General features: G+C 30.1%; 1 protein-coding gene across 1 annotated transcript; it reads left to right on the forward strand.

The window, feature by feature from the left end:
- Positions 1-804: 804 nt before the first annotated feature.
- Positions 805-8,529, forward strand: LOC111699728 (uncharacterized). The gene is made up of 5 exons (XM_023470460.1): positions 805-989; positions 4,655-4,750; positions 4,949-5,023; positions 6,626-6,723; positions 8,428-8,529. Exons 1-5 carry the CDS (start codon positions 944-946, stop codon positions 8,527-8,529), a joined length of 417 nt encoding a protein of 138 aa, XP_023326228.1. The 5' UTR covers positions 805-943.
- Positions 8,530-12,288: the final 3,759 nt, after the last annotated feature.

Consider the following 12,288-nt stretch of genomic DNA (forward strand, 5'->3'; position numbering starts at 1 on the left):
TGAGAAACGATTGCTGTTTTACTATCTGTCAGTCCTTGCACTTCCAATATTTGTAAAAATCAATAATCCTGAAGAAAACAATATCTAAAAAAACTTTCAGCAGCAAAAAAGTTAAAGCGTTTATTACGTTATCGACATAATTAAATCTTTTTTCTTCCTTTACCCCTAAACAGAAATTATAGACCTCCCCCCTTTTCATTTTTCTAATACCTCTTAATAGTATAGTTTAAGACTCTCCCCTAAACTTTGTTTTTCTCATAAATCTTAACAGATATTATTAAACTCTCCCTCCCCCCTTGCATCTTAAATTTTCTAATACCTCTCAACAAATAGTATAAGACTCTCCCCTAAACTTTGTTTTTCTCATACCTCTTAACAGATATTATTAAACTCTCCCTCCTCCCTTTCTTGCCTCTTAAATTTTGAATTTTCTAATACCTCCTGATATTAGGAAACTCTCACCTCAACTTTTTTTTTAATATCTCTTAAACTCTCCCCCCTCCCTTGCCTTTTCTTTTTCTAATACCTCTCTTGAAAGATATTATTAAACTCTCCCCTCAATTTTGTTTTTCAATTTTCTGACAGTGTATAATGTGTAGAGTTGAGAATATGCTAAATCAAAGTTACTTTGTTTTCAAAAGAAAAATAGATTTTTAGGGAACTTCCTGCTAATACCTGATTTTTAGGGAGCTTATTGCTAATACCTGATTGTTTTCACCCACGGGTATATCATTTAAATAATTTTATCTGATTTTAAAAAACTCAACTAAAATTGAAAACATGACTGAATTGTGAATCACAAACTTCAATTGTCTCCGCATTATGAAATTGAACTGAAAAAGCAGATATTTAAATTTAATGAATTAGAACTTGATTTCAGACAACTTTAGAGAAAAAATGGGATAACAGATAATATTGTGATGGAATGCAGATAACTTAGAAGATGAGTGGACTTGATCATTGTTATCCAACCCTTCCCATCCCCATAGGATAGTTCCAATACACAAATAGTTAAAAATATTAAATTAATTTGTACTTTTTCATTTTTTTGGCCAAGTCTAATTTTCAATCGAGTTTTTTTTCAAATTTGTTGTTGGAAATCAAAGAACAATTTGAATTGAACAAAGGATTTACAATGATTAAATGATTTACAATGATTAAATTATTTACAATGATTAAAGGATTTACAATGATTAAAGGATTTACAATGATTAAATGATTTACAATGATTAAATGATTTACAATGATTAAAGGATTTACAATGATTAAAGGATTTACAATTATTAAATTATTTACAATGATTAAATGATTTACAATTATTAAAGGATTTACAATGATTAAAGGATTTACAATGATTAAAGGATTTACAATGATTAAAGGATTTACAATGATTAAAGGATTTACAATGATTTAAGGATTTACAATGATTTAATCTAAACCACCTGCTATCTGATAAAGTTTATAAAGAATTGAGTCTTTGCCACAAACTCAGATATTCTAATCCCTAAATCTTTGCAATCTGTTGGTATAAACCTTTGATATTTCAAACTTAGATTTTTAGATCTAACAAAATTCATTGTTTGAAGTATCTAAGCTCTACAACATTGGGTTGAGAGTTTGTGGCAAAGACTCAATTTCTTTGTTTTCCTTGAAACCAACCGAGGCTAAGCGATATTGTAACTATTGGCTTCCTTTGCGCCGCTAAAGTTATATTTTATTTACATAAAACCTCTGGCTGTTTAACAATAAAGAGGATATCTTCATTTTTCTATTTAAAAAGTGTTGATTTATTTCAATGTAACAGAAGCGTAATTACGCAAGTCTCTTTTACAGAGAAACCACTATTAAATACAACTTACTTTCTGCAGAGTGCAGGACAACAAAATATCTCATTTATCCTTGATTAGAGAAATGTTTAAAGCTGGTATCCTTTTGAATTGAACATGTTATAGAAGTCTCAATAACTCAGAATGATAACATATTTTCACAAGTTTATTTATTCATATGTTACTCGTTTAACATACTAAGAATGACTAGTGTAAAATCCGAGATTGAACAAGTTTGCGAAATATCAGTGAAACTGTTTGCGCATTTATGCAAACTCAATTCTAATTTTAACATGTAGGACAAAATCATATTTTCTTATAACTAAAAGTCAGGCTTCTACAGTTCTCCCTCCCAAGTTTCAGGCATGGTGCAGCAGGACTGAGACTGAAAATAATCCATTAGAAACTGCTACTTTCTTGGGACGTCCCTTATTTGGAGGTTCTTCTAGAGTAGGTGCATCAATTGAGATCACTGCTTTCAGCCTGTCTATTGAGACATTATCTTCACGATTACCAATTTTAATTTTAAAATATTTAGATTTCTTTTCTAATACTTTAAAAGGTCCTCTGTAGAGCGGAGATAGAGGGGGAACATGACCATCCTGTCTAATAAATACAAACTCTGNATATAAAGAAGGGTTCTTTCAAAACTTAGAAAATAATAATCTGGATTTTCTATAGAAATCCTAATAAACTTTAGGGGGGCTGGATTCGCTTCACATGATCTCTGTTAAAAAGTATGAATTTTCAAAAGTCTACTGATGACTTTCAACTACCTCAAAACCAGGACTTTTGTGAACTTTAATTTTTTTAATTGGTTTTTGGATTATACATTGTTAAATATAAATAAGAAATCACCTTATTAAAAGATTTTTTTATAGAATTTTATAAAAATATTATTTGCTCGATCTAGAACTTTGTGAATATTTCAGATGTACTTTACACAAAATAAATGAAAAGGATTTTTTTGTGTATTTACACAAATATTTTGGTTAGAAAGTTATTATTGAATTGCAGAAAAAAAATGTTTTTAACATAGATATAAAAGTACTTACACCAAAACCTTGACCTAAAAACTTTAATAAATTGTTCATTTAAATTTGTTCTAAGGAAAAAAATATCTGCAGCTTTAACATCTATAAAAAAATAATTTGAATTTTAAAATGTTCCTGAAAATTTGTTGTTTCCATTGTAGTTTTTATCAGTCTTATATATTGTTTAAACTTGAAAATGAAGAAATTTTAATTGTTTTTTTTCTTTTATAGTAATTACAAACTTTAATAATTATTTTAAGTCCATAGACCACATTCAATGAATTTAAACCATGTCTCTGAACCGCTAAAAACCTATTCCAATTGAGACCTGGCTCAAATCTTTAAACATTGAATAAAGTTTAAGTAGAACCGACCATGATTGAGCCGCATCTCAAATTTAAGATGCGAATCAAATTCTTTAAATTTGGCCTTAATCCCAATATTTACTCTCATTGCTGATACCTCCAAAAAATTTTGGAATTTTCACAATCTCTTTTTTCTTGCTTCCGCTTTTATAATTAAATTTCCTTAAATCTCAGTGCATTGGTAAATAGTTTTGAAATATTTATTTATCTACTCAGATGATTACTGGCAGATTGTCTGAAGGCATCTTCCCCTGTGATTATAGGTACTGTAAGTGTAATTTCAAGTGACCCGCCTTTCAAAGCTAGTTACAATGCCTGATTCACAACTGTGCCCTTGAAGCCTTTATCTGATCAATAATGTGAAAGATATTGTCGTTTTTCTAGGTTTAAAAAAGTTTCATTCTGAAATTGCAAAGGCTGCAAGATCTAGACATCTAAATGTCTATTGAAATCGTATTCTTTGCTACATTTTTTGAGTTTTAGAGGACATAACGCAAAAACTATGAATTCTCTCCATCTACGAGCTCTACAGTAACAATAGCTATCGAAAAATACTTTGGCTCACGGTTTCATTGTGGATTTTGGAAGATTCTGAAAGATTTTGAAAAAGAAAGAAAACGGCAAGAAAGTCTGTTCTCGCCAAAATAAAACAGTAAGGTGCAATTGAGCAGAAACAATCTTCCAGAATCCATCATGAACACGTAATAATACTCACATAAAATTCTGTTCAATTCAGCATAGAACCTCTTGGCTTGGCAAATTGAAAAAAAACTGAAGGGAATCAGCTGTTCATGGCCAGGAAGTTGAGAATGTGAGCCGGAAGTGTGTCATTTAGACAAGGAATAGAGCAGCAGACATTGGACGAGCTTGTATAGTAGAGAGAATTGATATATAATCCAGTTAGAAATTGATATGTAAATTTATAGTGGCAAGGACTAAATGGAACTTTTTACTTATATCAAAACTTAAAAATGCGCAAGTCACTGTGTAGAGAACTCACAATTGGAAATATTAAATAAAAAAATATCAACATTGATATCGTATTCATACATGATCAAACAGAGTTTTTAAGGGTAAATCAAGCATATTGCCATCTTTGCACGGCTAGGTACATCACAGTTCATTTCATGTACCTGACCACAGACTCTCATCTCTGAACCTAACTAAATTTCAACTACCCAGGGCAAGCAGTACAGTACAAATACAGACTATATGAGGCAAAACAAGACAGTACGCCAAATAAATGATCTTCTAATGAAATTTATGTGATTTAAATTACACTTACAGTTCCTTAATTGAATCGATAGGTAGACATGATTAAACAATGGCATTCAAGCTCTGCATTTGATCTTTTGATATGATGTGGGACACCCATTTAGTTTTAAAGTTAGTACAGTTTGGACTATGGAAAAATATTGGAACTGTTCAGTTCGAAAACATTCTGGTTCCCCCCACAACATAGATTCATCCTCACCATGCCAGTCTAACATATTCAACTATGAAACCCTGGATCACCTAGATACAGGTAAACAAACTCTTAAATTGTTTTACATAATAATTTATTTGGCATCAATGATGGTTAAACCTTATTCAGAGGATAGAGCTAAGCTTTATCCACAGTACTTGATATATACTGCACAAACTTTTAAATAAGGAATTAAAATTATTAAATCGGAAGAAATTGTCCTTTTGAAAACTAGAAAAATCAGTATTTTATGTTTAGGATGTACGCCTGAAACCCTGAATGTATCTGTTGGATCTACAGATACTAACTCAGGACATCTGGATATATCTGGAGGTCAACCAGGATATTATATACACACCTTCACAGTTCACACTAAACTTAGCTAGTGGGATAGGTCAAATAGGCATATAATAGATATGATAAGCTCAGGAGGTACATACCACGAGTCACTAAGACTGGTACAAGGAGTTAATCCGGTCGAATTCAAATTGTCCTTAGTCCACTGTGAGTTTGGTTATTCAATCGGAAGATGATAAAAGTAAGCAACTAGTTGGCTTAGCAAAATATTCAGCTTAACAGAAATGTCACAAAATGCTAGTCTTTCCAAATCAATCTTAGCTACAGAAAAAGCACTGTATTTCTGTCTTCTCTACCTAGGGTTTATAGCCTGGTCTATTCAATGGGAGGTTTTACACTTAACTAACTATTTATTGAAACATAAGGTTACAGGTCAAATAGGGTGACCGGCGTGACAGGCACCAAGTAGGACATATATATAATTTACAAGGTTCATGAACGATAAAGTTAATCTTTTATTTGGTTACGAGGTGTGCATAAAATGATGATAATAGTTATTAGAAGGAATATAGATAAGGTATCAGGTTTCCCTGATATAATACTCGGGGATATTTGTTACAGGGACACAAAGGATTAAAAACAATTTAATAAAGTTTATTCACTTTAAAGTATGTTTTTTTTAAAATGTTGTATCTTTTTCAAAGAGATCAAAAAGTCAATGATCAAGTTTTAAACTTTACACCTCTAAAAATTGGTTAAATAAAATATTTGTCACATTCTCACATACCTGATCAGTGTTATAATAAAACTGAGTTTCTGCCATAAACAAATTAAAAGTGCGCCGGTCTTTTATTTTGTTATCTGTAACTTGTAGGATATTAAAACACAAAATTTAAAAATCATGTTTTCCACAGTTTTAATTGTTATGATTTACTCTGAATAAAAAGTTTTATATGTTTTTAGGCTTTAGGTCTGATTTTGTATTTATTCAATGAATAGGAAGTTTGTGCTGTTTACATTAAAGATACAAAGTGTGAAACTTAAGTTTGTTAATTCATTCCTGAATGTGCACATAGCACACAGGTATACAGGGATAACCAGAAAACTTTAGTATAGGAAGACGACTTTAAAGCAATACTGAAGTACATTTTATGTTGTTTTAAAGTAAGTAGCTTTATTAGTAAGTTATTAAATCACTTGTGTAGTAAAATGGTCTGTTTACAATGTCCAATTGCTGTGCCTTATTGTTCATTGGCCTATTTGAAAACATATCTTTGCAACCCAATGTTGTAGACCTTAAATATTTCAAACTATGAATTATGCTAGATCAAATATCAAAGGTTTATACAATCTTTTTGCATAGATATAGATACAAGAAAGTGTGAGTATTTGACAAAGTCTCAATCACGCACCCCTGACCCTTCAGTTAAAGTAAATTTAAACTAAAGTTTGACCGCGTTAACCCTGTTGCACCGGCTAGTCCTTTTGAGTGTCTGCTTTTTTACCCAATGTCCGGGCGACACAGTACAAACTGAGACTGGAAAAGGTGACCCGGCTCGGAAATTCAAATGTACAACGGCTGCCCGTGCAATTCCTTTACTTCAATCATTACGTGGTTTGTATATAAATCTGATATAGGGTTCTCTCTCTCCAGCTCTCTCAACTCAAGGAACTCATTCCTCTTTGAAGATTTCTCCGAGGAACATCATGATGAGATATCCTTCCCACCTTTCCAAGTATATTGGGATTATTAAAATAAATATTATTATTATTATTATTATCATTATAATAAAAATATCATTATCATCATCGTTGGTATTTTTATCACTGTTATTATTAATATCATTAAAATTATTATCATTACTAATACTATAGTTACTGTTAATATTATCATCAATATCATAACTACCATCCTTATCATCATTATCATCATTATCATCATTATCATCATTATCATCATTATCAACATTATCATCATTATCATCATTATCATCATTATCAACATTATCATCACTATCATCGTTGTCAACATTTTCATTGTTTTCATAAATATTATTTTTGATATATATGTATGTTTCAAATAGTATGTGTAGTGCATATAATTCTAGTATAGATAAAAATAATGTAGATATCATGTACTGGACTGGTGTACTATGTGGTATGTACGGGTGTGTACAATATAGTCAAGTAGTGTGTACCGGTGTTTACTATGTAGTATGTACATGTAGTGTGCGCATGTGTCTACTATGTAGTTGGTACAGCTGTGTGTACTATGTTTTTTGTACCGGTGTGTACTATGTACTGTGTACTGGTGTGTACTATGTGGTGTATACTATGTAGTGTATACTATTTAGTGTGTACTATATAGTGTGTACTAGTGTGTCCTATAATGTAGTGTGTACTGCTGAGTATTATGTAGTGTGCACTATGTAGAGTGTTCTGGTGTGTACTATGTAGTGTGTACTTTGTAGTGTTTAATGCTGTATACTGGTGTGTGTGTGTACTATGTAATGTGTACTATTATGTAGTTTTTACTGGTGTGTACCATTGTAGTTTTGTGTACGTCAAGTGTTTTTAATCAATATGTAGAAACAATAATATTCACATATATTAGATACATAATTGTATATACAATATATCTATATAGTATCGTTTATCAAGAAAATGGTTTGAGACATATTTTTTAGGAAAAGCAGAAGTAAAAATGGTTTAATCATTTTTGGCCTAAATTCAGTTAATTTAATTTAATTGATTAAACAGTAACATTGATTTAACAGTAACAGGGTTTAAAATATGATTTTTCTGTATAAAAATAGTTTTTATGTAATGTAAATTGTAAATAATCAATAAATTCTAAATGTTTCTGCTTCACATGCAATTAATTGCTTGAATAGAAGGCCAAAAAAGATACCATCAAGTAAAGAATAAAGAAATTATTTACTAATAACATTTAGTATTAATAGTTTTATTGACAGCTACGAAGAAAAAAAGTCTTTGTCACAAACACTTATTTTAAACACTATGTCTTTCCAACCCAATGGTGTAGACCTTAGATATTTAAAACTATAAATTTAGTTGTATCAAATCATCTAAGTTAGAAGTATAAAAGGTTTACACCATCAGGTGGCAAAGGTTAAAAAATTTGAGCTAGTGGCAAATACTCAATTCTTTTTGGGAAAGGGAATAGTAGCATTTTCAAAAAGGGTATTATCTTCAAAATAATTATCTATCTTTAAAAGTAAGGCCATTTTTGTAAAAATAATTTTTTTTTCTAAGTTTTGTAGTTTTTTAAGTGACTGATCTGGCATTATCCATAATGATCTTTCATTTAAAAAATGTTATGCCCGCCATGGATTATTACTCAGGCAAATTTACAAGTCATAAAATTGGTAAATTATGTTTTAAATCAAGGTTGAGTTCCTTTAAGTTATGATTTCTAGGATACCCGAGCATTAATAGTTCGTGAAGTTTATCAAGTTGAGAAATCTTATGTGGAGTCTCTGCAGTTCCTCTTGTTTGTGAGTAAAATTAAAGATTTTTAATCAATATTATTTTCAGTTTGAAGTTTTATTTTTTTTTATTAAAAACCTAATGTTCGGTCAAATTATTGTGGATCCTTTAAAAAAGTGCTAATCTATATAATTTGTAGTTCTGAATATCAATAAAGATCAATAAAAGATCAATAAAAGATCAATAAAAGATCAATAAAAGATCGCAATGATACGATTGATCTGTTTCTCAAAGATTAAGCCCCTAATAAAATGTTGTTAAACATAATATAAAGCTATAAATTCGATATTTGATCATATTTCGTCAAAATATTTTAGAATATTCAATAAATTCCATTTCACAAATGCCTAAAAATAAGTTGGTAAATAAGTTGGTAAATGCCGTTTTTATATCTTGAACTTGCCGTTTTTTTATCTTGAACTTGCCATTCGTTATATCTTGAACTTGCCGTTTTTTAAATCTTGAACTTGCCGTTCGTTATATCTCAAACTTGCTGTTTATTATATTTTGAACTTGTTGTTTGTTATATATTGAACTTGCCGTTTTTTATCTTGAACTTGCCGTTCGTTATATCTTGAACTTGCCGTTTTTTATATCTTGAACTTGCCGTCTGTTATATCTTGAACTTGCCGTTCGTTATATCTTAAACTTTCCGTTTTTTTAAATCTTGAACTTGCCGTTTTTGTAAATCTTGAACTTGCCGTTGGTTATATCTAGAACTTGCTGTAATTGTTATATCATAAACTTGCCGTTCGTTAGATCTTGAACTTGCCGTTCGTTATATCTTTAATTTGCCGTTCGTTATATTTTGAACTTGCTGTTCATTATATCTTGAACTTGCCGTTCGTTATATCTTCAACTTGCCGTTCGATATATCTTGAACTTGCCCTTCGTTATATCTTGAACTTAATGTTCGTTATATCTTGAACTTGCCCTTCGTTATATCTTGAACTTGTTGTTCGTTATAACTTGAACTTGCCGTTCGTTATATCTTGAACTTAATGTTCGTTATATCTTGAACTTGCCGTTCATTAGATGGAGTGTTCATTAACAATCTAAATTAAAGGGAGTGTTCATTAACAATCTAAATTAAAGGGAGTGTTCATTGCTAATCTCAATTAAAGGAAGTGTTCATTAACAATCTCAATTAAAGGGAGTGTTCATTAATAATCTCAATTAAAGGGAGTGTTAATTAACACTCTCAATTAGAGGGAGTGTTCATTAAAAATCTAAATTAAAGGGAGTGTTAATTAACATTCTCAATTAGAGGGAGTGTTCATTAAAAATCTAAATTAAAGGGAGTGTTCAATAACAATCTCAATTAAAGGGAGTGTTCATTAACACTCTCAATTAAAGGGAGTGTTCATTAACAATCTAAAGTAAAGGGAGTGTTCATTAACAATCTCAATTAAAGGGAGTGTTTATTAACATTGTAATCTTTTTAATAACCCATTTTTTCCTTTTGTAAACAGTTTCAAAATCACCGGTTTTGCCGTTCGTCAACGTTAAAATAAAAAAAATTGCTGTTCGTTATATCTTGAACTTGCTGTTCGTTATATCTTGAACTTTCTGTTTTTTATATTTTGAACTTGTTTGGTATATATTGAACTTACCGTTTTTATATGTTGAAATTGCCTTTCGTTATATCTTGAACTTGCTGTTTATTATATTTTGAACTTGTTCTTTGTTATATTTTGAACTTGCCGTTCGTTATATCTTGAAGTTGCCGTTTTTTTATATCTTGAACTTGCCGTTCGTTATATCTTGAACTTGCCTTTTTACATCTTGATTTTGATGTTTTTTATATCTTGAACTTGCCGTTCCTTATATCTTGAACTTGCCGTTCGTTATAACTTGAACTTGCCGTTCGTTACATTTTGAACTTGCTGTTCGTTATATCTTGAACTTTCCGTTTTTTATATCTTAAACTTGTCGTTCGTTATATCCTGAACTTGCCTTTTTATATTTTGAACTTGCTGTTTTTATATCTTGAACTTGCCGTTTTTTATATCTTGAACTTGCCTTTTTATATTTTGTACTTGCTGTTTTTTATATTTTGAACTTGCCCTTCGTTATATCTTGAACTTGCCGTTCGTTAAGGAAACGTTGTTAACTATATCTAGAGATGAGTATCATGTTGTTCTCCGTTTTAAACATTCAATGAATTTTTAGACTTGCAATGAAATCATGATTATATTCTCTCCAACTCCTCGAACCTAAATATCGCTAAATCTTCCAAAAACTCCGTCGTTTAATGCCAATTGTTATTTTGTTTAAAAACTATTACATCATCAGATGGCTTCTCATCTCTTGCAAATAGATTCTTAAATACAATAGATGGCAACGTATTATTTGTACACTCTCAGTAAAGCTGTATTCTTACGTCAACTCAGTTTTTGTGTCCGACAAAATTATCAATAATAGTGATAATTTTAGAATAAAGAGCTTATCTTACAGTGAAAAAAGGTGCAATTTTATGTGTTATTTATTTTCTTCTTTTCACTTTTCTATTTAATCTTGAAAAATATGTCAAATAATGTGAGAAAATTTCGTTATCTTTGTTATATTTGACACTTGTGACGTCGTGTATAATTGGTCCATTTCTCTGTTGCCACCTATTGTACTTGATAATCTATTTGATCTCTTTTATCTATAAAGCAAAAGTAAGCTTCGTCTCGACAAGAGTTTGAGATGTTTAATATGGCAAAACTGTTTTCTTTATAGATAAGCTTAAGCTTATATTACATTTTGTAAACATTTTTCTCTAAACAAATATATTAATTAAAAAATCCTTTTGATTTTTATCTTTTCCCGGAGTAACATTTAAATGTTCAAAAACGACCCAACAATGATGCCCAATTTTATCCTTTAAAAAGAACTATGGTATTTAAGGAAAAAACCTTTTTACGTACACATACACTATTAGGAAATACTAAAAAGTATCCACCTTTAATGACTCTTCCGAAATCTTTTATTTCACTTTGTTAAGCATCTTATAGTATAATATATATAAAGAAGGGTTCTTTCAAAACTTAGAAAATAATAATCTGGATTTTCTATAGAAATCCTAATAAACTTTACAAAGACAGATTTTCAAAAGAATTCATACTATTTAGAGAAAATTTTATTTTCCCAACACACTTTTGGTATTATTTTTATCCTATAAAAAAAGAAAACTCGTGTTTTATTGGTATCACTTCACTTTACGAAAATGACCTGAATTTTGGCATCACAAGAAAAAACATGCTGCGGTCGGAATATTTGAAAAATGGTTGAATTAGCTACAGTTGAACCTCTTCTCTTTTGTTTACCGAAGTACACAAGAAACGTAGTTGACTAATTCTTCCTTTTTACTCTTAAAAATTAAATTCAACCTAAGACAGATTCCAAATCATGAAATATATTTTGTAAATTTGTAATGTATAAGACCCAGGTTAAAATATAAATATTGTCTTGGAACATTTCGCAAATTTTTACAAATATCGATATTAACATCACAACAATTTGTTTTCTTTCCTGGGGTATATATATTCTTGAAAAATCACTACTCTTAAAGAAAAAACTTTCCCCAGAAGTAATGTATGCATTTTTTAAGGGTTTTATTCGCTGACCTGGTAGGGAAAATGCTTTTTAAGGGGACCATGATGGAATTTTAGGGTAAAAAATGTAAAACTTGCCTTTTCAGGTCCAATTTTTCATTTTCCCTCAACACTTTTTTTGTAATTCTTAAAATTAGATATCCCTGTTCCTTCCGTGATATATATATAAGCATATTTAGTGTGTACTATATA

This window comes from Eurytemora carolleeae, unplaced genomic scaffold, assembly GCF_000591075.1.
Source record: "Eurytemora carolleeae unplaced genomic scaffold, Eaff_2.0 scaffold262, whole genome shotgun sequence".
Taxonomy (NCBI): domain Eukaryota; kingdom Metazoa; phylum Arthropoda; class Copepoda; order Calanoida; family Temoridae; genus Eurytemora; species Eurytemora carolleeae.